The 25,704-nt window shown below is 42.3% G+C and overlaps 4 protein-coding genes across 8 annotated transcripts in view; 3 read left to right on the top strand and 1 right to left on the bottom strand.

Annotated features, from left to right (window-relative positions):
- tmco3 (transmembrane and coiled-coil domains 3) overlaps nt 1-7,117 on the bottom strand; it is a 7,946-nt gene extending 829 nt beyond the window's left edge. Inside the window, exons 1-14 of one of the 2 annotated variants that reach the window (XM_035651746.1) lie at nt 6,980-7,117; nt 6,436-6,522; nt 5,096-5,409; nt 4,088-4,255; nt 3,348-3,527; nt 3,058-3,258; nt 2,551-2,679; nt 2,361-2,453; nt 1,502-1,688; nt 1,141-1,258; nt 860-1,055; nt 579-729; nt 415-494; nt 159-308 (exon numbers count right to left, since the gene is read on the bottom strand). In XM_035651746.1, coding sequence (XP_035507639.1) covers nt 159-308; nt 415-494; nt 579-729; nt 860-1,055; nt 1,141-1,258; nt 1,502-1,688; nt 2,361-2,453; nt 2,551-2,679; nt 3,058-3,258; nt 3,348-3,527; nt 4,088-4,255; nt 5,096-5,353 — 1,911 coding nt within the window. In that variant the 5' untranslated portion in view covers nt 5,354-5,409; nt 6,436-6,522; nt 6,980-7,117. The remainder of the gene's footprint in view (nt 1-158; nt 309-414; nt 495-578; nt 730-859; nt 1,056-1,140; nt 1,259-1,501; nt 1,689-2,360; nt 2,454-2,550; nt 2,680-3,057; nt 3,259-3,347; nt 3,528-4,087; nt 4,256-5,095; nt 5,410-6,435; nt 6,523-6,979) is intronic. The other variant, XM_035651747.1, reaches the window with a different exon arrangement.
- dcun1d2b (DCN1, defective in cullin neddylation 1, domain containing 2b) lies at nt 7,094-13,701 on the top strand. Of its 4 annotated transcripts, none has more exons than XM_035651751.1 (7): nt 7,094-7,233; nt 9,041-9,257; nt 9,363-9,531; nt 9,787-9,917; nt 10,072-10,154; nt 10,520-10,616; nt 11,095-13,701. In XM_035651751.1, exons 2-7 carry the CDS (start codon nt 9,083-9,085, stop codon nt 11,172-11,174), a joined length of 735 nt encoding a protein of 244 aa, XP_035507644.1. In that variant the 5' UTR covers nt 7,094-7,233; nt 9,041-9,082; the 3' UTR covers nt 11,175-13,701. The 4 variants fall into 4 exon arrangements, with proteins under 4 accessions (XP_035507644.1, XP_035507643.1, XP_035507641.1 ...); XM_035651750.1 differs by lacking the exon at nt 7,094-7,233 and adding an exon at nt 8,039-8,097; XM_035651748.1 differs by lacking the exon at nt 7,094-7,233 and adding an exon at nt 8,128-8,412.
- Nucleotides 13,702-14,865: 1,164 nt separating this feature from the next.
- Nucleotides 14,866-18,865, top strand: adprhl1 (ADP-ribosylhydrolase like 1). The gene is made up of 7 exons (XM_035651752.1): nt 14,866-15,389; nt 16,488-16,652; nt 16,749-16,874; nt 16,983-17,123; nt 17,338-17,465; nt 17,577-17,709; nt 17,817-18,865. Exons 1-7 carry the CDS (start codon nt 15,176-15,178, stop codon nt 17,984-17,986), a joined length of 1,077 nt encoding a protein of 358 aa, XP_035507645.1. The 5' UTR covers nt 14,866-15,175; the 3' UTR covers nt 17,987-18,865.
- A 5,831-nt stretch (nt 18,866-24,696) lies between these two features.
- Nucleotides 24,697-25,704, top strand: part of grtp1a (growth hormone regulated TBC protein 1a) — an 8,854-nt gene continuing 7,846 nt past the window's right edge. Inside the window, exon 1 of the mRNA XM_035651745.1 lies at nt 24,697-25,320. Within this exon, the coding sequence (XP_035507638.1) occupies nt 25,244-25,320 (77 nt within the window). The 5' untranslated portion in view covers nt 24,697-25,243. The remainder of the gene's footprint in view (nt 25,321-25,704) is intronic.

Raw genomic sequence — 25,704 nt, 5'->3', positions numbered from 1 at the left:
GCCACTGCAGCAAGGATTTAGCCTTTGTACATGGGGCGCCAGCTCTACCAGGTGAGGTGGTACAAAGTGCTTCACACAAGGGAGCAACAATAAAAAAAGCAAATGAAAAAGACATAAAGTGGACCAGAATAACACACACACATATTTTCATCACTGACCTCTCTAGAGATGATGCCAGCACGACGGGCACGGCTGCTCAAGACGAAGGAGAACTCGCTGACCTGAGCCAGACCAGCTGAGACAACCCACCGTATGTGTCGGGAACCTGGAGGCAGGATCGCCGACAGCACCAGTACAGCCATCATGAACTGGGAGAAAAGGGAGGATTAAAGTGGAGAGCGGAGGGAGTGAGCATGTGGCAAAGGTAAACTGGAGAAGGAAAAAAAAAAAACAAATATGAGAAAAGTGCTGTACCTTCATAATGACGAGCGTGAGCGTGAGCACCAGCAGAATGGTGAGTTCATAGAGCACGAATGTGGGGAACACGTGGAGACCTGCAGCACCACACAAACACACAAGATCAGTTAAGAACAAGGGTGCAACGTGATAATAAAGCTGAGATCTGTGTTGGATCTGACCGATAGAGGCGAAGAAGATGATGGCGAGGAAATCTCTGATTGGCTCGATGCATCCCATGACCTCCCCGGTAACCATGTGACCCTGCGTGGACAGCAAAGCTCCAGCCAGGAAACAGCCCAGCTCCATGGAAACATCGAAAAACTCTGTCACCTGCAGTCAGAAAGAGAAAAATCCACAGCTTCTTCAGAGGAGTTTAAATAATACATTTGTGCGAGAAAGCACTGAACAAAAAAAGACAGCTCTTCTTCTAAGAATAAACGATTAAAAGCGACGTGTGTACCGTCAACATGAAAAAGACGAAGGCTGCCATTCCCAGCACCAGGATCTCCTTGTTGCCTTTGCTCTCAGCATGCAGTTTCTTGTAATACGGGCCAATCAGGAATGATTTCAGTAACAAACACAGCAGCAGCACAGCAGCCAGAGAGACCAGGACCTGGGCCAGGAGGTATAACACGCGGAGACTTCCAAACAGGAAGCTGTGTTTCACAAAGGGAACAACAGATTTAAAAATATGCTGCGTGTGTTTGGTTGGAAGAGGACAAAAGAAAAAGACTAACTGACCTGCCCAAGTCTCCGCTCTGTGCCTGGATCAGAGTCGGCATGACGGCGATGAAGAGACCGAGCTGAACATCTTGCATTACTAACATCCCGAGGAGAACGCTGCTGTAATCCAGATCACCTATCTCACACACACACACACACACTCACATTATTGACCATTGTCTACGGTACTTTTAATTCATGTACTAAAACAAAACACTTCTTCTTCTGTATTTAGGCTTGTTGGATAATCACAGCTGCATACTAATTGAAAGTAACAAGCTGACAAAGCTGTGTTCAATAGCCCCATGTCAGAATAAAGACTGTTTGTCACTATGGCGCACATCTTTGTTCATATATGTGCACAGACGTACATACCTACCTTCTTTGTCCCCTCTACTCCCCCCTGCTAGAAAACGGGACACTAGTGGAGTGCTGGAAAGGGAGAGACAAGTGGAGATGAAGACAGTTTGGGTGGGTCGAATATGCAGGACTTGTCCCCACAACAAACCAGCCCCCACCATCAGCAGACTCAGGTAGCACGACCCCTGGACGGATGTCTTCCATACCTACACACACACACACACAGTAGGTATACATTGTTATCAACCTGCTATATGGAACGATTTACCAAAACATAAAAAAAAAAAAGGTTTTTCAGATAACGTTTAGTTAGAAAAATACAGATATTGCCCATTTTCCAGGTAAAGTAACATCAGAAAAAGTTAGCAGAGAGCAACTACTGATGATAGCAAGTGATGAAGCAGTGATAGATAGCAAGAATAAAAATTATGATAGATAGCAAGAATAAAAATTAAGTCCTTCATGCAAGTTGAAATGCCAAACAATCTAATTAACCGCACAAAGTTGAAATTTAAATTGGAAAATCTATTGAACATTTTAATTTAATTTAGTATAAATCTACCAAACAGCTGGTGTTTATTTAGTCATTAATGTATCAGCTAATAATTACGAGTTGAGCAGCATTGAGGGAATTATAGGTATTTAGTTGAGCATTACTCAGAAAACAAAAAAGACATTTATACAGTTAGTTAACACTGAAACGTCACATATCTTGAGTCTAACTCAAGTCTGAGGTCATTTCAACTTGCTTACAAAACCTAACATCAGTGCAAGTTTCCTGTATTACGTATAGTCTTACTGCTTGCAAAACAAACGTTGATGAAAATTACATTACATTACATTACTGTACATTTCTGATTTAAATCTGTCTTGTTTACCTTTCGAAGGCGCTCAGGTGAGAACTCCAGTCCTACCACAAAGAGAGTAAAGAACACACCCAACTCCCCCAGAGTCTCCACCTGGACCATAGACTGCAGGACAGAGGGACATAAACAAGTAGCATGAAAAGTAAATTGAGACTAGGTTTTCTTTAAGTCTGATCTGACACACAGATATACACACACACACCTTGATGCTGTTGAGGCCAGAGGGACCGAGGAGGACACCACAGATGATATATCCAAACATAGGAGGAAGACCAACCAGAGTGCAAATCCAACCACAGGGCAGGGACAACATCACCACCGACACCAAGTCCTGCAGGGTAAAATTTAATTGTATCAAACACTGGATACTGCCCTACTTTAATCATTATTAAGGATTCAAAACAAATGAGTTGAATGATTTCCACTCAAGTTAATTAAAGTCTGATCTTATTGGTTTAATGTACTTAGTGTACTTGGTCCAAATCCAGAAAAGATAACCTTCTTTTGTCCATAATATAGTACATGTATATCTGTATCCATTCACTAACGGTGGGTGGCTCTGATTTTACTTATTTCCTTGTGACTGCTTTTTTACTTTCCTCTACAAGTTTTAAAATAATGTGTTTATGAATTTCCTGCCATGAGGCGCAATAACCTGGCAGTTCACTCAGTGAAGTCACTCATACCTGAGCGGGAGGAATAAACTGACCTTGATGAAGTGATGGTCTGCTCTGGGCATTGTGGAGTCTCGTGGTTTGGTCAGGACATACTGGTTGTTCTGCGAGTCAATGAGCATGCTCAGTCCCAGGTCATCCTCCACTTCCTTTTGGTGGGACTTGTTCTTCCTCTTCCCTCCATTCTCCTCGTCATCCTCCACCCTCAACACTGCCTCTACATTTACTCCTTTCATCTACACAACAGCGAATATGGAAGTGAGGCACAATTCGATGCTTTGTTGAACAGGCGGACTTGCAACCACTTGATCGTGCAACTTGCTACCTGTTTGTTGTTGTCAAAGGCGTGCTCCTCGATCTCCTCCTCTAGCCGGTCTGCTGCCTTCCTGACGTCCTCCAGGATCTCATCCAGCATGGACAGAGTCTTATTTTGGGCTAAAGCACTCTTAACAGCTTCCTGTTGGTGCTTCTCAGCAGCCACCAGCTCCACATACTCCTGTTCTTCCTGAAGGGTGAGAACAAAACCCAACAGGATGTGTTAGTAAGTAGGTTATACACACATGTTAACAGGGATGTATGTGGCAGTTGACACACCCAGGAAAGCCTACATAGATTAAATACACCGACAGAACATCAAGAATAAGAAATTATAAATAATATTACACATGGGTGGGTGATATGATGGAAATCAATATCATATTTGTCTGATTTTGTCATATGTTATAATATGACAAATGGGCCCAAAAATCAAACAATACCAAACTTCAGCGGTCTGTGCTTGGAAGGGGAGGGGGATGTGAGGGAGTTTTGCACTGCAACTACACCTTTAATTTATTTATTCATCATTAAAATAGCTATTAGATGCAGCCCTATTCACTTCAAGTTTAAAAATGTTCAAAAGATTGTACAAGTTTCTATGTACAACATGAAAACATTTTCCAGACATATTACTCTCCTTCGTATCAGAAACACCAATCTTGGTTCCCTTAGACTGACTGAACTCTCTCAGCCCGCTCTCCTGCACTCTGACGTAGTCTCCATTAAACACTGCTGACCACGGCTCACCTTTATTGCCGCCTCCCTGAGGGCCTCCAGCCTCTGTCTGCTGCTCTCCTTCATGTTGACCACATCCCTGTAGTCTCCCTGCAGCGCCCTCTGCAGGCTGTGCACCGCCTGGAACACCAGGTGTTCACTCTCATTCAGCTCCTTCTGGAAAACCTCCAGAGTGTGAACCTGAAAGCAGACAGGGAGACAGCAGTCAGACATTAAACAATACCTGACATCCTCTTTTACTGAAGCTCATTTGTATGGTCTTCATTTTGAAACACTAGACAAGAGCAGTTGACATGTCTTCCTCAGGGATTAGACGTGACAAATAGGACAATGCATATCCAGATAACAAAGGTCAAAACGGAGAGATTCTCATTACCCTGAGAAAAATAATCCACTTGAATGTTTTATAGTGATTAAACAAGAAGATATTTAACCTGCCTAATGTCTGGCAATTATATAATTACTTGACAATGTTAATAATCCATTTGCATTAATCACTAATAAAGCAAAAAAGACAAATATTCTCTTGTTCCAGCTCCTCTAATGAACGGGGATTTTCTCTTTTTTATGTTTTGTATCTTGTGTAAATCTTTTTGATTTTGAGCTGCTGGCGGACAAAACAAGCAATTTCAAGACATTAAAAGACAGGCTCTGGAAAATTGTAATAGCATTTTTCACATTTGTTAGATTATCGAACCTAATCTAACTAAAAAAATAACTGACTGACTAAAGCATAACAAAAATAATTGTTAGTTGCTCTAATCTAATCAGGTCATCTCCTCTTAAGTATGAAATATGACTGTAAAATACTGTACAAGCAGGAATGTGTCAACACACAAAGACACAACCCTGAAGAGTTGCAGACGATATATCTTGCACATTATGTACTGTACCAGGTGATAGGCTTAAACAATATACTTTAAATATATATATATATAAACAACAGTGACAGCAAATCCCCACATTTTGTTCAATATAGAGGGCCATTGCTCCATCTGGTTTTTATTCTCAGTCTGGTACCTGGAAGTGCCTCTCGGGCTCCGAAAGGGCACGGTCTCGTCCAACAGCATCAGCAGCGGCTGCCAGCTTCTTGACAACCACATTCTTCTGACGCAGGAGACCCACCAGCCGCTTGCAGTTGCTGGCCACCCAGCCATGACCGTGTGTGGCCCCCTTGCTCCGATAAAGCTTGATGGCATGCTGGGCCACCTGGTCCTTCTGCAGCACAGCGAGTGCCCCTGCCGTGCCAAGGCACAGCAGCCAACATACAACCTGCATCCAAACCTCTACTTCTTTCTTCACCCGAGGGTGGAGACTGATAAAGAGAAAGAGACCTGGGAATGGAGAGAGAAAGAGACAGAACAGTGACTGCAGGAAGGGCATGGTTGTTACAAAGATCAACAGAAAACGAACAATGAGGAGGAGAATACTACGATATACCAAAACGTTTGGTGTCGACATCAATATTTTATGCTCTTCTGATTGTCAGCAAATCCCATGAAAAGAAATGTCTGTGTATTCAAAGACTGATATGTCTTATTCCTCTGTGCCATACGCCTCCACTGTTGTGCAAAAACAATTAAAAACATCAGTGAGCCACACTGTTGCACTGTGTGAGCCGATACAGATTCATGATGCCCTAAAAAATCCCTAGTTACTATAAATGCAAAAGAAAAGTGCCCAGCTGGTTTAGGAATTTATTTAGCCTCTCTTTTAAAACACAAAGTATAGACTGTGACTTGTTTTTTAAAAGGTCTGTGTCCTCAGTAGGAAAATGTGGGCTTGGTGCTGGGGAAGTGCGAAAGTATTGAGAGATGGACTTACACATTGTTTATGTCTTTTCATGGGATTTGTTGATAATAACAAAATTATAGAAATAAAGGAATTGCCAGTCATCCCCTCTAAAGCACAGATAGTGAGGCAGTATTTATCCTAAAATATTTAATAGATAATCCCTTTTAAAGTGGGCTACTCTGTGCACTCTGTGCTTCTTACTAAAGTCATCTCAAGAGACAAATTTAATCTTTAGCTGAAAAGCTTAAGCAGCAGCTGTGTGTACACACCTGTGGCCTGTCCTACTGACAGCTTTTAGTAGCTAATAGCACCTTGTCATGTCGTGTTACTTGACTTGACTGAGCAGGTCACCTGTATAAATTCCAGCAGCTATCCTTCCCACACCGAATGCTGCTAATGCTGTATTTCCATCTATGTGTGGAATACAGACAGAGCCTATTGAGAAACCGCTTCACTGTCGACGACATGCCCTCTCCTACCCAGACACCGTGCGCTTGCTTGCACATTAATACTTTATAACCCCAGCATAATGACTGAATGCATTCACACCCAAAGCTGGACCGCACCTTTGTGAGCATGAGTCAAGCTGAGGGATGTTTACTCTCCGAACTCTTCCTCTGTCCTTCCTCCTATGACTGGCAGCCAATCTGCTGCTAGAAATCAACAGCACAGTAGCATTCATACACTGTTGGGTTGGATTCATCTATAACAATGTGTCATGATTATAACATTGGTTATAACTTGAAAAGTAACCAGTTTAAAACGTACAAGCAACTCCAAACTTCATTAATTAAATACCACCACTGATGTGCAGTTACATTTGGACTGGTTGCATGGATGCATGCACACATGAAGTACAAATACAAACAGCTGGAACAAATTCTGCCATCCCTACAATGAAGAAATAAATCAAACAACATTACAGCCAAGAGTAGCATCATACAAAGCTGAACACACACACACACACACACAGACATACAGACATGAATCATCAGACACACCAGTAAACACCATGAAACTATGAATTAGTTTAATGTCCCAAACACACACACACACACAATCCCTCTTTAATTCTCACTGAGCAACATAAAAGAAAAAGACTTCAACTACCTGTGAAATCTGCGCACTGTCCTGGCTCTCAACTCCACTCCGCGACTGAAGGAGAAGCTGAAGAAGGGAACAATCATGCTGTTGTACCGCACCACCACCACCGACACCCCTCCTCCCCTGCCACATAGCTGAAGCCAGCGTCGATGCAGGCGTTCACCGATTTTACTTGGCGACCAACTTTCATGTTTACCTCGACCTCCTCCTCACCAGCATTACTGGTGCTAACAAGGGGATGCTAACGCTACTCCGTCCAGGTAGGCAACGCCGCTGTTAATGAATCCACACAGGAAGTTATGCCACTTGTTGTTGTTTTTAGTGTGTATAAAGTTTCTTTTTTTCCCCCTTTTTCCCCTCCTCTCTTCTGTAAGCAAAGCTAAGTTTAGCCCTCACATTGCTCAGAGCTGTCAGACCAGCTCCAGCCAGTCCTCACACACACTCCCGTGACACAACTCTGCTAACAAAAAAACATCGTGTACATTAATACCAGTAACTTTTCTGCACATAGCTCCCATAGAGACATGTCTCAAAACGAGGCTGACGTTCACTAAAGCTACATTTGAACAACTACTGCGTTGTTTTCTCGATTTAATCGCGTCAATGTAACTTTGATCCATTTTTTTTTTAAGATTACTTCCGAAACATCGTTATCAGCTTTGATATGGGAGTTGTAGTTTTTCAGGTGTTGTGTTTCGTAGCTCGACCGTGTCAAGTGCAGTCGAGTTGGGACAGCTGGTTCGTGTGTTAAATTCACTTTTATAAGTAAATGTCGTGTAAGGAAACAAACAAGTCGGCTTAAAAGAAGTTCAACGCGGAGTTTCATCGACTGTAAACCTGTGATATGTTTGTGGTGGCAACACACACAGTTTGATACAAAGTTATAATGTGAACTTTACCTTTAAGTATGTTTCAGTAGAAGCACTTTTAGACAAATGAGCACATTATTTCTGTATCTATTGAAGCAGAAAAGGTATTAAAAACACAGGGCCTGTAAGATCACAAGTGCCACAGAACTACATTTCCCATCAACCCACTGCCCTTACAGTAGCGCAGTTCTTTTCACGCATGCGCACCAGGGGTAATTGGATATCAAGCGGGCCAAAACAGCGTGTGATAAAATGGTAGGTAAGATTAAAGATGAGAAACCGGGGCAATTCTTTAGCGCCGTTAAAACAAGTCCAAAACCCGGTACCGGCCGTCATTGACGTTCAGGGGACACACCGATATGTGGGATCGGGGTGTCCTCAACCCAAGTGTCGCATTGTCAGGGTGATGTGTGTCGGGAATATGAGGGAAATGGAAGGTCAGTTGTTGGTATTTTGAGATCGGACACCCGCACTTGCGGCACGTACCTTTCCCTTTTTGGTAACTCGCCTATGCTGCTGCCCCGGGTCAGGAGAGCGCCTGCAGGATCAAACGTCCCCTCCCTAGGAAATGTGGGTCGCCAAACACTGGCCTGTCACCGTGAATTTGCTGTTTGATCATCGGGTGGGTTAGGTCTGCAGTCCTCCCGATGACCGTGTAGATTACATTAACCCTAGGAGGTCTTTTTCTGAACTAACGGAACAGTGTGGTGGTGCGTTTGGAAGTGTCGGTGTTTCCCCTCACTTATACTAATACATAGGCTGTTGCACGCGTGGTTTGAGTGTTACTTTTTTTTTTTTTTTTTTTTTTTTTAATTGTTATGCAGGTGCACAGTTGTTATGCACGTGTTAAGTATAATCACATCAAAGTTTTTTTTTATGTACAGATTGAGGGACAGAAAAAGTTTCTAGACGGATGTTTTTAAATGAAATCAAATTGTGCAGTCTAATTAAATGTTCATAAAGTTCAGGCTGTGAGTTGTGTGTGGTGTGTGTGTGTGTTGTGTTGTGTGTGTGTGGTTGTGTGTGTGTGTGTGTGTGTGTGTGTGTGCGCTCATCCCAGTTACCCAAGGCTAGATAAAGCCCAGACTGTCGGGGGTCCTGAACGCCCCAGGTTGTTCGTATAGCAAGTGTCATACCAGTATAGCCCTGAGAGGTTAATCCAGCCCTGCGTTTACCTGTGTGCCTGCTTTGTTTACAGCACAAGTTGAAGTCATCGCAGAAGGACAAGGTTCGGCAGTTCATGTCCTTCACGCAGGCCGGGGAGAGGACAGCCGTGTACTGCCTGACGCAGAATGACTGGAAACTAGAAGTTGCCACAGACAACTACTTCCAGAATCCAGACCTGTACTACAAAGAATCCATGAAAACCTCAGTGGACCGCAAGAAGCTGGAACAGCTCTACAGCAGATACAAAGGCAAGTGTCAGAGAGTGACTTCCAAACTCTCGGTGACATCCGTACACTCTGCTTTTTATCGTCTGCTGGCACTGTTTTGCTCACTCTTCTCGCCTGTCTTCGCAGATCCCCAGGATGAGAATAAGATTGGCATTGATGGGATCCAGCAGTTCTGCGATGACCTGACCCTGGACCCAGCTAGCATGAGCATACTTGTGGTGGCGTGGAAGTTCAGGGCAGCCACGCAGTGCGAGTTCAGCAGGAAAGAGTTCCTGGATGGCATGGCCGAGCTAGGGTGAGCAACACTGACACGGAAACCTGCAACATTTGATCAGAGATGAAACTGCAGTCTTGGCACATTAATGACGGTGTTATTTTTAAATAATGAAAAGTTGTTCTTTTTTTGTATGTTCTGTTAAAGGTGAGTCCTACAAGAATTATAGGACTACAACATTTGTGTCACATACGAAACGTACATACTGTGTGCGGTTCACTACTCATAATAACAGGATGTTGGAAGGCTGATCTGTTTGTTTTTATGCTCTTCTAGCTGTGACAGTCCTGAAAAACTCAAGGCAATCCTTCCCAGGCTAGAGCAGGAGCTGAAAGACACAGGGAAGTTCAAGGACTTCTACCAGTTTACCTTCAATTTTGCCAAGAACCCCGGACAGAAAGGTTTAGGTAAGCATAAGCACAAAACATTTAGAACGTAAGAATGTGTGGAAAAAGGTAAAGCTTGTTTTTAAAGTTGCAGATCGGTTTTAACTTGGATTTATTCAAATAAATAAATGTAATAAAAGAATATTGAACCATCTTACTCTCCGTTGTGTCCTAGATCTAGAGATGGCTGTTGCTTACTGGAATCTAGTTCTCACAGGTCGCTTCAAGTTTTTGGACCTGTGGAACCGCTTCCTGCTGGTGAGAGAGGACACTGCTGTTACACCTGTTTTCACCCTTTTTATATTATGTGTCAGTGGGATATTACAGAAATATATGAATAGATTTCCAGAGATTTTAAATATTCTAGATTTTTATTTTGTCCATCTCGTTTACATACTAGAGAAGCAAAACTATTAGAAAAAACATACTGTAGAATACGGTCAAATAGAACAAAACCACAAGTACATTCAATAAGTTTTTGACTCATTGTCAACAAGTTTCACAAAGCTAGCATTTATTGTTGAGATTATTAAATATTTTTCAATGCACAGGGACCGTCTAATATTGTAAGCACACCATAAGGTTTAACTCCCACTCTTTTCCTGTTACTGTGTTGCATTCAGGAGCATCACAAGCGCTCAATTCCCAAGGACACATGGAACCTCCTTCTGGACTTTGGCAATATGATTGCAGACGACATGTCAAACTATGATGAGGAAGGTGAGATTATTAAAGCCTCTTCAGGATAAAGGCTATTGATGACACAGTCCATACGTGTACACAGTACACACGATACGGTTGTGTGCTGATAATTCAGTCAGACACACCGTGATTAACTCGGACTCCAGCAAATGTCAGATCGAGGTCTTACAACCCAGCATTTGACACTTTCAAAGTGACATTCACTTAAAGTTGAATTTTGCTTGAAAAGTCTTCACTCAAGCTGTTGCATTAAATCTGACAACAGTAATAGTTCTAAAAATTAAGGTCCTTCCTCATCTTCCAATACTTTCTGTAGGATGCTGTTCAGTTTGTATGGCACACAGTAGGTTAGAATCCAGTCTGGCTACATTTTAGGCCAGCAGGGGGCACCTGTAAATGTTCCCCATCATTGGATCACTGCTTTGATTAACAAAGTCATTGTAATAGATTACGCTGAAATTTGTAACTAATAGTCAGTGTTTTCCTTCCTCCTCAGGGGCGTGGCCTGTCCTTATAGATGACTTTGTGGAGTTTGCTCGCCCGATTGTGACGGGGAATAAGCGCAACATGACATAGTGTTTGTCCCGGCGTCAAGCAGCGGATGTAGTTTGTGTTTCTCCCAAATTTTCTTTTTTTGAATGAGGATTTTTATACAAATGAGCCAAAAAGAGACTACTTCTCAATAAGCCTGTCTGCAGCTTGTCGTCAAGATAACTTGAATGCATAACTGCATAAAGATGCCTTGGCTGGCTGGGGAGTGACGTGGAACACCAGATCAAAGAGAAAAGCAGGAGGGGGAATCAACAGGACAGACAGTCCTTGTAATTGCAATATGGAAATGATGGGTACCCTAAAACTCGTCACTCATGGGCAAATCACCAGTGGGCGTGGCTTTGAACTGCTGCTGTAGACTTGGCTCACTAACCTGCACCCTTTGGCACAATGAGGAGGGACGGTAACGGTGAACCTTCAGCACACAGAGGATTAAGTTATGCAGTAGGATGTGGCCTCTTACGTTGTCAATTGTGAATGGAACAGTCTGTTAAAATCTGCATGTTTTTTGTCAGCTAGTGTGACAGTGCCAAGGATGTTTTAGGAGGAAAAAAAGTAATCCACATTATTTTCACTGAGATTTGCGAATGTGTAGCTCTCTAACAATCACAGTGAGAGCAGAGAGAAAGTGTGGCTTGGTCATTATTGTGTGTGTGTGTGGGTGCGGATGAGTGTGTGTGTTTTGTGGGGGTTTAAACATATTGCCTCTTTTACAATACAATGCTAAATATTTTCATTTGGTTTTATTATTATTAGAAGTTAAGAAATTATGATTCACCTTAACTGAGCGACAGTGAGAAAAGTTCGGATCCACATTTTGTATTCACACTGAGAATTGGACAGAGCAGCATGCTTTTTTTTGTGCTCAGCACCAGCAGAATCACTGTTGTTACAGTTGTAAAATACTGTACCTATAGGAATAAGAATAGATTCAGTTTTAGAAGAAAGAAAGAAAAATGTATATCTGAGAAAACAGGTAATGGCATTTATAATCGTGACTAGTACAAAAGAAGCATTTAGGATCATTTTTAAGGATGCTACTGCGTTACGCATTTGGTTGACTTTAGTTTTGCGGTGTGTAAACTGCTGTACACAAAGAGAAACTGACTGGCATGTGGACTGTTTTCTATTAACCAGGTGACGATGATTTGCCAACTCCACAAACTGCACTGATTTACCACTTTTTCTGTTGTAGGGTTTCTTTATCAGGCAGTGCTGCATACAGCTACTGAGTTTACATGAAGTTCACTTGCATACCAGACTTTTTTTAAAATGAACGTCTACATCCCAGCCAGGAGTCTTTTTATTGTCCGTTTACACTGTTTGAGGTTTTAGTCCGTTGCTTTTTATGGAGTAGCAACTGCAGGGCAAGATTGGTATGTAAAGTACCATAGAACTATCACAGCGAAAAGTGAGAGGCACTGCTTGCGCTGCCATCTAGGGGTAGCTGTGCAGCATTTCTCAATGTTCCTTCATCCAATGTTACATCACAGCTGGATGTGGTCACAAGTATATGAAAACTGAGCAAACCCAGCTGTAAGGATCAGTTTGTTCAGAACACTTGAGCCTTTTAACCCATGGGGGGGGGGGTGAATGCAGCAGTGCTTTTACTGTTACTCATATATGTAATTATAAACACTAAATAACTCTATTTGCTAAATGCAGCCCCTTTTTCTGCTAAAGAGTGACAGAAGGTAGAGCTCAGGTACCAGTCGTCCTCTCCCAGTCACAGTGAGCAGCAGGTGGCTTCCTGTACTTATGTCAGTATTTGCCATGCTTTCTGTTCTAAACGGCAAAAGCATAATGCTGTCTGGTTCTGCCAATTGTCACTATGATAAAGCCTTTGCCATGTGTTGAAATAAGGCTGGATTATTTCCCCCCGCATCAAACTTCTCTGTCCTGTCACCATCTAACTACAGGGAAATAATTGCCTTTTCCTTAAGTTGACAAACTTGTGTTTAAGTTCTCATATTTATGTAAACAGAAAGTCAGTCATAAACTGTGGTGCCGTGCAGGAAGTTTACTTTAAGAGGCAGATAAGGAAGGGAAAGTTACTACGATTTCAGTCCCAGATTGAAATGCAGATGAGTGGCAAATAAAACGAGCTTCATTGTGACTGTTAAACAGTCACTGTAGGAGCTGTTACATGTGTCATGTTGTTCATCTACGTAAATAAGCAAGTTAGACGTGTGTTGGTGCAATGAAATATCCCATATAAAGTGTTTCTGACTGTTGCAACAGCGAGATGCCATGAAAGCTTTTCCCAGTTGATCGTTGTCGATCTGACATCGTCTGTCCGGAGAAAGAAAATGTGACATCTCTTCAGTATTTAGTTTGATAATATGGTACATTTGGTACGTTTTTATTTGTCAAATGAGTGGTCAACTGTTTCTAGTCATGCAGATCATTCTTATCAAAACAGTATTATTTTAGCCGGCAATAAAAAACAGGTATTTACAGAATATTATGTTTTGTCACAGAAGCATACCAGACATTGTTTTCTTTAAGAAAGTTGTCAATAAAGCATGTTGTTTTTAACTGTCTCGTAAAATGTGTACTTCTGTCAGTAAAGTACTTTGTTGTCAGAAGCAAAGTGACCTGTCACTTAGTTTAAGTTGATATTGTATTGTGTTGTGTTGAAATGAGTATCCCCATGTTAATATTTTGCTGAAATTAATATGAATCACAACATGGAAAATGTTTGCAAAACTGCAGCTTAAATATACAACTTGATATTCAGTGCATCAACATGTGTTATGCATTTCATCAAACTTGACTAAAACAAGAACTTCAGCATCAAATTTTGTTACTTTTTATTTAACAGGTTATGTGAACATGTAATATGGATTGGATAACAGTATTTTGTAAAGCTAAAAGGATTATACCTTATGACACCACAGTTCTTCCATTACTATGCTATGCTCTATGCAGAAGTTGTTTATATCCAGTGGAGGAAGTTTTTTTTTTTTTATCCAAGCCAAACACTGACTGATTTCAGAAATATGTAAACTAAATGGCAGTAGTGAATGGAACAAAATATCTCCACATTCTTGCTGAGAAACCCCTGCCCTACAGTGTGTGTTTGAGTGTATGTAAAATGTCAGCTTGGTAACAGTTGTCCCTTATCAGGTTGCATTCCTGCTGCATATCCTCATCATCATTGGCTTTGTCTACTGTTACTCTACTGGGTATGTTTAGGGGTACACTCACCAGCAGATAAATGAAAAAAATTAAGGTGTATAAAGGGTTGGGAATAACAGATTTAAGTAATTAGCTTAACTGAAAGGTATTAGTTGTCAAGGTATTACGTGAAGATAAGGACTATAGAAACTCAGGATGATTAATAAATCAGTTTAAAATAATGACATGAGGATTAGAGAGTTGGACTGAAATAAAGGAGGAGGCCGGCTAATGGTGAGACGGGCATCAGTTGGGGTGATGCTCCATTCTTACCCTTCTCCCATGGGACGGCTGGGATGTCAACAAGGTCCAGCACCAGCTGACAAGCATGCACTCCGGCCCAGCAGCACATTAGCATCTCTTCCAGTGTGTCCAGCCCCCATTCCCACTCCACACCCAGCCATCCAGCTCTTAGGCTTGGGGGCCACTGGGATTGCCTTTTTAGGAGACACCTGATCACAGCTGAACTCGCCGCCGCCCAACACAAAGAAACTGTGGCTGATAACGTGATGCTTTCGGGTGTGTGTGACAACGCTTGGTATTGAGACAACTGATGAGAAACTAGAAGAGAGCTCTGAGGGTGGGGAGGTGGTAGAGCTGTTATGTAGCGGGGACAGAGGTCTTACCAGAATTGTGAGAGTTCTTCAGGATGTTTTGGGGCTAAAGAGTTTGAGTCTGTTTCCATTGTTCTATTATAATGAATCTGTTGAGGTGGTGAAGAAGACCTACAGCTGAAATTGTTTGTGCCAGGAGCCGTTTCAATCCCAGGAGAAGTGTGCCGGCCTCAGTCAAGAGAACATCTTTTTTTCCGTGATTAGCTGGGTGAGCGGACGTGAGCCAGTATCATGGAAAAATTTAAGGCAGCCATGGTTCTAGGTGCTGTTGGTGATGCCTTAGGCTACAGAAAGGGTCGATGGGAAGGATGCACCTCAGGCAAGAAGATCCAAGAGGAACTGGCCTCTCTGGGGGGACTCGGGGCCCAGAAACTGGACCCAGATAACTGGCCCCTGAGTGATGCAACGCTGATGCACATGACCACAGCAGAAGCACTTGTAACAGGTATGTTCAAGGTTGATGTAGAAGAATGACAGAGGGTTTATGATTATTTGTTTTGTATCTTTCTCCTATTTTAAAATGTCAAATATCAAATCAATACTTCAGACATCTATCATCATATCTTCACATAAAACCAAAAGCTTTTTTCTCTTTATCTGTTCATTAATATATAGACAAAACATCAGACCTGTCCAGCCGAGCTCTCGATCTTTCTACATTTAGAGGGACCAGAATAGCTTGTTCTATACAGTCAATGAAAGCTGCTAATCACTTACTGGCAGACCATTTCTGAATGACAAAACCTGCTGACATGCCATAATCCATCCTTACAGCCGGCCATCAAAGACAAAATCTCGGTAGAAAGCTCATTACAAATGCCGTCACTCAAATGTCATTTCAAGCCCCCACAGGGTGGCCAGGAGTTGCCGGGACAGAAAAGTCCAAAATAGACCACTTTGTAAAAACTGATCCTCAGCTTTCCTTTGCTGAACAATAGCAGACTCCTCCGTAATCTGCTGGTATCATGTTTGGCTGCAGATGCAGTTCAAAGCCAATGACAGCGGTCCTGTGAAATGGTGATGACCTCTTTTGAGATTACAAAGCTCTATTTAGCCACAATGCCTGCCCTGCACGCATATACACATGCTTAATTTGGCTCCATTGTTAAAAGGCATTTCTAGTAGCCCACTTATTAGTCATTAAAGAGGCTTATTCAGTGTATTTTACATTCTTATCTGAAGCAGAGGATAAAGAACACATCTCGGTAACAGAATCTGAATCTAAGCCCAGTGAAGAGGGTAAAGTTCCCTGTCTTTCATCAAAGTCCTGCATCACTAAATTAGAGGTGATGCTTCTTTGTCAACATCGGCTCTCTCTCTCTCCGTACACACATAAACAAATTCTAGCAGGATGACTGTGGGCTCCACTCGAGGATCCCAGTTGACCTCGTGGTGTGTGGAAGTGACTCCCTTCTCTCCACAGGCATGCTGCTCCTAATCTGTGGTGTAGCAGGCTGAGGCTAAACTTAGCCCACTGCAGCACCACTCATCTTGCCTTGCATGCCAATCATGAATGACTCTCAGTCACTATGTGTATGCCCAGATTACTGGTGTCTGGAGGACTTGTACCGGGAGCTGGTGCGTCTCTATGTTGAAGCCATGGTGTCTCTCCAGGGCAGAGCCCCCGATCCTGCCACAGTGGAGGGCTGTGTTCACCTCAAACCTCACAACTTCCTGCTCGCCTGGCATACACCCTTCAATGAAAAAGGCCGGTGGAGATTTTAGATACTGTTCTTTTTTCATTTTAAGAGTCCATCATAAGATCAGTATATGAAAATGTGTGCCTGGGTGTGTCTATGTCCAGGATCTGGGTTCGGGGCAGCCGCCAAGGCCATGTGTGTGGGTATGAGATACTGGCCACCTGAGAGACTAGACAACCTGGTGGAGGTCAGCATTGAGATTGGCAGAATGACCCACAACCACCCCACAGGTGACAATGTTGGCAGTTTCTAACATAACCAAAAAAAATACTACAGAAACTACAGGATGCTTATTCTGTTGCAGATAAACTGACTTATGGTGTAACTCTTGGCTTCAGGCTTCCTAGGCTCCCTGACAACAGCGCTGTTTGCATCCTATGCGATCCAGGGGAAACCTCTTGTGACATGGGGCCGCGAGCTCATGAAGGTCATCCCTAAGGCTGAGGAGTACTGCAGGAAGACCATACGACACATGGCAGGTTAGACTGTGTTTGTGAGGGTGTGCAGACTTTAGTTCATTGATCCAGGTTAACTGAAACTTCTGTGTAAAAAAAACAAACAAAAAGAGTAATTTCAGTATATGTTTTACAGTATATATATGGTAATTTCCTGAGTTTGGTATGCCCATGTGTCGTAGAGAGCATGACTATCAGCTGATACCAGTAATGTGTGTGATTATGCATTCCTGTGCAGAGTATCAGGAAAACTGGTTCTACTTTGAGGCCAAGTGGCAGTTTTACTTGGAAGAGAGGGAGATAGAGAAGGAAGGACAGAACAAACCATCGTTCCCTGATCGCTATGATGCTGACGAGACAGACAAGGTAAATGCTGGCTCTCTGTCACACAAAAAAGAAATACACACATAAATAAAAGGTTTTTACATCAACAGAACTCCTGACAGGAACAGTGTGCTGCTGTTACTTTCTCCACAGCTGTATAAGCGCTGGAGTTCAGAAGGCCGTGCAGGTCGGAGGGGTCATGATGCCCCCATGATAGCCTACGATGCCCTTCTGGCAGCAGGGGGCGACTGGGCTGAACTGTGTAAACGAGCCATGTTTCACGGAGGTGAGGATCACAGCATTCTGCACCTGCAAGACACATTAAACACAGACAGATAAACATACATACAGCCTGCTCACTGTGACTTCTGTGAAAATGCTGGTTTTATTTAGGTGAGAGTGAAGCCACAGGCCTGATCGCAGGTTGTCTTTATGGCCTCATGCATGGCCTGAGCCAGGTTCCCGCAGGACTGTACCAGGATCTGGACAAAAGAGAGCGCCTGGAGGAGTTGGGAGAAGCGCTACACAAAGCAGCGTCTTCAGAGAAGTGCATAGACAAGTAATCCTGCTCTTCACAGGCCTGAACCCTTCTGGCTGCCAGAGGAACTGCACATGACTGAAAAAATGCTTCCCTTATCCCACACTAGCTTCTAGTCCTCCTTGGTAGCATTTCAATAGTCTTGAGGGGCATCCTATCCTCTACTCGCCTCTCTTGCCCTTCCCTCCTTGATTTAGATATCCACAGATCTGTCATGAATTGGAAAATGTAAAGCACCTGTCACTGTAGGTGTGAGGCAGAGGGACATCGAAAGGGAGACAATTTAGGTCATTGAGTTTCGGCCTTTGACTGCTTTCCTGGAACTACATCTGCAATCAGTTTGCATAAATTGCATGTTCTGTTGATGGCAGGGAGGAGTAACTTGTCTCTATTACTCTGCCTAATATCAAATGACAGAGCTGTGGGGAAAAGGAAACTCTAAGGCTGTAGTATAGTTACCTTTTCTCAAAATTAACAATCAAAAGATAATTTCCTTTCTGACCTTTTCCTTTTCTAAAGCTAACCTGGATTAACATAAAGCACATGGTTATGTTGTGTGATAGAGAAATTGAATTGATCAAAATCAGCATAAAACATTGTACGAACTTTTGATAAAGTCTACTGATACGTCTCTGTCCACAGCAAACTTGATCTACCTTGGCTTTTTAATGCATGTAACGTGGTGAAAATTGTGAGATGATTTTAACTTTTATGCATAACATTACTGAGTTGTAGCATAGTAATATACTGTGATCATTTATTATTTACACTGTGATGCTCTTATCAGGTATAGTGTACTGTGAAAGCTCCATTACATGGTGACTATTAATATGATATGAACATTAAAATGGACTCGGATATCACGCATGAAGTGCCTGTCTCTCTTTATCTTAACTACAACATTTATTTTGATGGACAGCTTATCTCCTATCTTAATTTTCTCCCAGATTTCTTCTTGTTGCTACACAACCCTCCTCTACAATCCCCTGAACTAATCACCTGTAACAAGTTCACACTGCGAGTACACTCCATTTCAGGTCTGAACATTTTACCTCCTCTACTTTGCTGCAGTGGTGGGATGGCTACTGGTATATCCAGTTCAAGTAGAAGCACTGTTTATTGACGCAAATATCACTCGAGTAGAAGATTAATAAGAGAAAGTAGGCCTTTTTGGAGATTACTCTGACTAGTTTCATATGGTCACAGTGAAAGCCCAAATTCACTACCCTCCAAAAACTAATCTATGTGATGCTCATTTCTGAGAGATTGGCTGACGTGGGTTAAAAGAGATTTAAAGATAACCTTATTGTAATGTTCAAGCATTTATGCTGTAATGGGTGTACTGAAGCAAGAGTTATCTCGCAAGTATTTTTAATGGTGGTGCTATCTATCAGTTAAAAAAAAAAAAGAGTATTAACATTTTTCATCACTACAACTGCATGAAAAACACAAATTTAGCACCATATTTTGAAACGATGATGATGGAGTGCCATTATTTACAGTAAGCCCTGTCTAGAATACATTGTGCAGTGCAATATTTGCTATCTATCTACCTACAAAGTCAAAATAGTGCATGAACATGAAAAAGGTTACTCCAGGGTTTGGGTACAACTTATTTGCCTAAAGCCACACATTTTGTACAATTATTTAGTTCTGCTAATAGTCTAGGTGGTAAATGCAGTTTAAAGTGCAGAACACATAACATCGACTACCCGTGGGAAAAAAGTTACAGTAATGACAGCCTTTGTAATTAGTGACCATCCTTTCTGACATATAACTCACAATTATGCATCCAGCAGTGCCACTATTTTCACGCAATAGTAAATTTAATAATTTGCCAGTCATGCTTCAACTTTGCTGTCAATATCCGTTACTATTTAGGTATGCTTAGCTGCAGATGGTTACACGATTAAGTTTTGCATGTCCTCTATTCTCCATAGACCAGATTCTCGGAAAACCAGTATCAGCCCTGATGCCGGTATGTTGAGGAAGTTGGTTAGAGACCGCAACTGCCGCCCTGTGCTCCGAGGGATACTGGAGAGTCTCCTGCGTTACCTAACACAAGATCTGCCCAAGTGGACCACCAGAAACAAAAACCCAGAGAAGCCAGGGTCAGATTTTGTAGACTTTGTAAAGGAGACTCACATTCAGACTGCTCAGCTCCCTAAAGAACAGAAAATGACCCAGGTAATAACTACTGAGACCAGACCCAAGATCCCTAAAAAATGCTGGTCAGATCCACAAAATGACAGATTGCCCAGAAGGCATGGAGGGGATCAAAGGAATGAAGGCTTAATACACCGGCGCCTTACCACATTCCAGCTCCTCCAATCCAAATTCATAAGATCTAACCCCAAACCTCCCATCACCCACCAAAGGGAGGTAGGAACTCTGTCCTCCAGAGGACTGGCAGGTGATGTGAACCACTGTCAAGACAGTGACCAAGACATGCACAAAAAGGTCAAGACCAGACGAGAAACAGGACCCAAGAGGGGGGGAAGTGTGAAAGATATTGTCAACAAATTTGCCATGGCTGAGCAAAAGGAAAAGGGACAGAACATGCTGAACAAACAGCCAGTCAAACCAAGACTCATCGGAAGAGGGCTCCTCCTATCTTCTTTGATGGAGAGGTTTGAGACCATGGCCACTGTATGTAAGGGGAGGGACTTGAAAGGTTCACATGAAATGCCCTCTGGAGGAGTCAAGATGACAAGTAATATAAAACAGAGGGTAGCTTGTCTTGACAGATGCCATCAACAGGTGGAGGCTCAAGCTGTTCACAGACAAAACCAACACAAGCACATGAAAAGTAAATCTGTTGCACAACAGTTGAAAGGAAATCAAACTACCGCTGGGCAAGAACAAAGACCAGAGCAGGCGGTGGACGTTTTAACAGAAATAAACTCAAACTTGGAAGAAAAAATCTGTTTGAAAGCAGAGGAAGAGAGGCAAATGGGGGGCCGGCATTCAGATCAAACAGCTGAAGGCCATTGTTCATTGAAGCATACAAAAGGTCGAGCTTATGATAACGATGTTCAGGCCTGGACGTCAGGTGAAATTCAGACTACAGCAGAAGAAACCAGTATCACGAACAAGTTAAAATATGGACATCTAGAGCTACTCTGTTTAACATCTGTCACCGAGAGCTTGCTCCCAGAACCTTGCAGGCTTTTTCCACAAGTAGAAGCCCAAGTGAACTGGCATGTGGCAACCATCATGACCTGCTCTCCTGTGTGGTCCACATGTGTAGATTCCTCTCCTAAACAATATTCAGTGGAACTACCAGAAAGTTCCCATTCGGAAAAGATACCTAACTTGAAGACAGAAGTTCCTCACAGAGCCCTACAACACGCTCACAGGGATTCACTCACAGGTGAACACAGTGAAGTGAGATGCTCTCTAAAGCCCAAACCCGAGTGGCTGTCTACATATACAGACCGCAACCCCATGGAGAACGGAGCAGTGGATGATCCGAATCCAACCAAAGCTGTGACCATTCAAACAAAGTTGCCCAAGTATGTAATCCCACGTGTTTACAGATTGGATTATGAACAAGATGTTGATGACCAGCTTGATTCCTCCCTTCAATCAGCACCGCACCCAGAAACTCCTTCAGTTGCAAGGCCCTCACCATACTCTGATACTTCTATGACTGCTTTTAAGACTGGATTGGTGACAATGGGAACATTTCAGGACATCAACCTATGTCCTCTTAATAACATAAAGATACAAACCCACCATATAATAACAAAAAACAAACCACAAGATAAAGATGTAGAGGCAAAAGAGGAAGTAACACTAGTGGACACAACAGATTCTAGTGCGCCGCAAAATTTCAGACTTTCTGAAGACACTGCCAATAACGTTGCATTAGAAGACAGCGAGACCTCTGCTGTAACATCACATGAGATTCAAACTGAGAGGGACAATCCAAAACAGAGACCAAAGTACACAACAATCAACTATGGGGATCCTTCAGTCAAAGAAACGTATAAACCCAAAATCATACGATTTACTGATACTTTTACTTTCTAGGTTGGAGCTATTACAGTGATCTTACATCTAGAATCAGCATTTACTCCTTTCCACTGAAACTGTACAAGGAATTTAAAATTAAAGATTTCAGTTCCTTTATACATCAGCAACACACAGTAATTACAAACTTACACTAACAAAAGCAACAACAAGCAATGCTAGTGTTTTTATTAAGTACACGTATAAGGATAAGAAATAAAACCCCCACTGATAGTCCACTTGAATATTTTGTTATTGCACTGATAACCTCCAAATGACCTCCAACAGTTACACTGGTCGTCCAGACCTTATCAAGGTTGAATTGTTGCAAACAGCATTGGCAACTTGATAACTGTTTATTTTCTATGTGCAACACGTAATGGTTGCTTACGGTTACCACAGTAGGTTGCCATGGGTGGAGCATAAGCATTCACAATGCACAAGCATTAATGCTGCATAATCTGATATGAAGACTTAGTATTAGAAGGGCTAGTTTGACCTTAGATTTTAAAGGGTATTATAATTTAAATCAATACAAATCTTTGTCAATCCACCCATACATATTCTGCCACTCATACGGGGACGTGTTGCAGTGACCACAGGCTAAACAAGGAAGTCCAGACATCCTTCTTCCCAGCAGATTTTTTCCAGCTCCTGGTGGGGGATCCCGAGGTGTACCAAAGCCAGATGATTTCGTTGTAAGGTGCATGCTGCTCAAGTCTGACTGTCTATCAAGATACAGCACAGTATTTAATGTAGCTTGCTCATGTTTTTAAATAAACTTCTTAAAAATGAGAGCATACTATTAATGCTGCCTTATTTATTCATTCATTAAGCTCAAATGAATGAATACAGTTTTTAATATGATTTCTGACGAGGAAGGTAAAATATTGTTTTCATGATCTACCACATTGATGAACACATGAACACTAGAAAGACTAATTAGAGTTAAACATTAAGATTACATTGCCTATCTGTAGAACAGTGCCTAGTACATTTTTAGTGTTTTTCTAAAAAATAAACTGATTATTACCAGATAAATGGCTGCACACAGCACTGCCAAACATGTCAGTGGCTGGAAAGCTCACAGATCCAACAACGCCCACCAGCAGGATTACACTACTGCTCGAACATGAGTGTGCGTTTGCACTTACTCTGGTATTTTTCCCAAGAGGATCAGAGACAGAGGCCTACATGATCATCTGTCCATCCATGGCTTATCCTGATAGGCAGTGGTGTTGTTATTGAGTGTGTGTATGTAGGACAGAAATGCTTAAATCAAATTTGAAGTAATTTGATTTAGGTCAGGCTAAGCATGACTTTCTACAAATGTGGTGAATTTCTGTAGACTTGCATTCTGTTAATATTGGTTAAACAACATTCAACACAGTCATCTACACACACACCCACAAGTCTGTCTGTCCAGTGACTCTAAATCGTGCCACATCAAACAGTACTTTTTACGATTTAAAAAGTGTCCATTAAAGTTATACTAACCACATTTCTATCCCCACATGGTTTTTACCTTTTTCCAACTCTGGAAAATAAGAAACTATAACAAGGATAGCCACCAAAAAGCTGTGTGTCATTTTGCAACAGTCCTTCCTGGAAGTGGGTGACAGCGTTGGGACAGTGTCTGAGGCTCTGCTCCAGATTCTCTCATTAGCACATAATCAAATTGACATCTGGTGACTTCATGTAAGGTTTGCGTCATTTTGATACCCACCACCTTTTCCAGTAAGAGCAAGGTTTTCCACTCTTACTTGTGCAGGACTTTAAAGTCATTATAGTTGTTTCTTTTAAAATATTAATATACGCTCATTAAAAAAATGTCCTTGAATGCTTCCCTAAGGATGTGAACGTGTGCTTCTGCTGGGACAGAAAGAGATGAGGTAAGCTGTCGAATTTGAGTGAAATATTTTTGAGTTTCTCCATTTATTTTAATAAACCTACCTCTTATTTTCTTTTTATCCATCATATCTGCAAACATCAAATGGTTTTCAAAGACTGCAGGAAGCCTGGAATCCCCCATGCAGCAGATATGTTTGAATCCAGGTACTTATTCAGTGGAGCACTGCTGCCCAGCAGAGGATGGCTGTATTTACCTGTGCTACGTGGCGGTGTTGGAGAGGGCGCGGCTACTTACCATTTGCTGCTGCCTTTAGTTGTTATCGGACATATTAAATGCATCCTAGGGATTTTATGATCAGGGAGTTGCCGATGTTGACAGTCATGTTGTAGTAGGCTGGGTCCGTGTCAACAGTTGACATTAATGTGATATGTTATATGACAAATACATTTTGGGCCAATGGAGGTTTTTACACCATGTTCTGAAAAACCTATTTTTCCTCAATGTTGCAGGGACAACAACGCAAAAACAAGGGTTGTGTATACATGAAATACACAAATCAAAGTATTACATATGTGTCATAGTGGAAAAGTAATATTAAGAATTTTAACCCTTCATAAAAAAAAAAAACAGTGGTTACTAGTTACTATTAGGCATATATGTTAAAGGAGCAAGGTTTAACCTGAACTGAATAACTCTTCCACCACTGCAGCTCCAACTTCTAACCAAAGCCCCGTGAATGCGGCATAAGTCACACTTAGCCATCCCAGGAGAGCTCTGAAGTAGGATGTTACGGGAATCACTCGAAAGCAGCATTAGGGTCTGATTGAAGACGTGTGTGTCCTGGGACAACGTCACAAGTCCGAAATCTTCCCCCGGAGTCCGGACAGGAGCTGTGGACAGGGACTTGTGTTTTGGACCATAATTTTGGGAAGCATTCATCTCGTCGTTATATGTTTTTTTTTTTAATTATTATTATTAGAGCCACAGGCCAGTTGGAGAGAGAGATAGAGAGGAGGGGGGGCAGCAGCAGCAGGTGCATGTGGATGGCGATAAAAGTCAAAAGGAAACTCCCCACACGGCTTTGCACGTCGGCGGATCGATAAAATACTTGAGCAATCGCAACTAAAGCGACTTCTTGGCTCGGGGGGGAAGCGTAAGAACGGGTTCCTCTGCTTTCCCTACCCGAGAATAGCATGATAATCCCAGGAAAAAGCCGCGTCTTGTCCCGGCTCTCCGCACGCAAACATGGAGAAAGTTAATAGTGAACCGTATCGCTAACTTACCTCACCGAGGACTTCGACACTCAGACTCTGTAAACTTTTTTTTTTTTTTTTTGGGGAGGGGGAGAAACACAGCAGTGGATGCATACACAGCAGTGAGGCTGTAGCACGGATTTGTAAGGATACCACCGGGGCAATGGAGAAGAGGAACCGGGCGAGCAACCGGACCCGCTCCCCGGCCGAGGACGGTCGAGCCAAAGACAGAGTGGGCAGGTAACAGTGGGCTTCACATGTTCAAACCATATCTTATCGATACGAGGAGGGCGAGAGTAGTGGAGTAACTTATCTGATAAAGTAAACCCAGAAGCAGCTCGTTAATGTGTTTCTCACTGGAAACGTGGAGGCAGCAACGTTAACTAACTTTACACCGTTACTGGAGTGATTAGCTCACAAGCTAACTGACGGCTGCTGGTACAAAACTTCGTTATTAACGTAAATCAAACAACATATCGCGATAACTGCTGCTCATTTATGGCTTTATTTCTCCAATTTCACTTGTAATGCAATGGGAAATGTGTAGGGGATAATGGAAAAACTCCTGTACTCTGCTATACTCTAGTCTCTGTGTCCCATATGTCTCTTGAATAAACTAATGCA

The sequence above is a fragment of the Morone saxatilis genome, unplaced genomic scaffold (assembly GCF_004916995.1).
Source record: "Morone saxatilis isolate NCDOM2014 unplaced genomic scaffold, NCSU_SB_2.0 Contig11, whole genome shotgun sequence".
Classification (NCBI taxonomy): domain Eukaryota; kingdom Metazoa; phylum Chordata; class Actinopteri; family Moronidae; genus Morone; species Morone saxatilis.
The sequence above is the reverse complement of the archived record's forward strand: the minus strand, read 5'-3'. Positions and strand labels throughout refer to the sequence as shown.

Excerpts from the sequence above, each read along its gene's own strand:
- dcun1d2b (XM_035651748.1), top strand. The coding sequence starts at position 8,353 with ATGCTGCTGCCCCGGGTCAGGAGAGCGCCTGCAGGATCAAACGTCCCC. Across the intron at positions 9,258-9,362 it reads GCTCTACAGCAGATACAAAG|ATCCCCAGGATGAGAATAAG; the intron begins GCAAGTGTCAGA and ends CTGTCTTCGCAG. Across the intron at positions 10,617-11,094 it reads GTCAAACTATGATGAGGAAG|GGGCGTGGCCTGTCCTTATA; the intron begins GTGAGATTATTA and ends CTTCCTCCTCAG.
- adprhl1 (XM_035651752.1), top strand. The coding sequence starts at position 15,176 with ATGGAAAAATTTAAGGCAGCCATGGTTCTAGGTGCTGTTGGTGATGCC. Across the intron at positions 15,390-16,487 it reads AGCAGAAGCACTTGTAACAG|ATTACTGGTGTCTGGAGGAC; the intron begins GTATGTTCAAGG and ends GTGTATGCCCAG. Across the intron at positions 16,653-16,748 it reads TACACCCTTCAATGAAAAAG|GATCTGGGTTCGGGGCAGCC; the intron begins GCCGGTGGAGAT and ends GTCTATGTCCAG.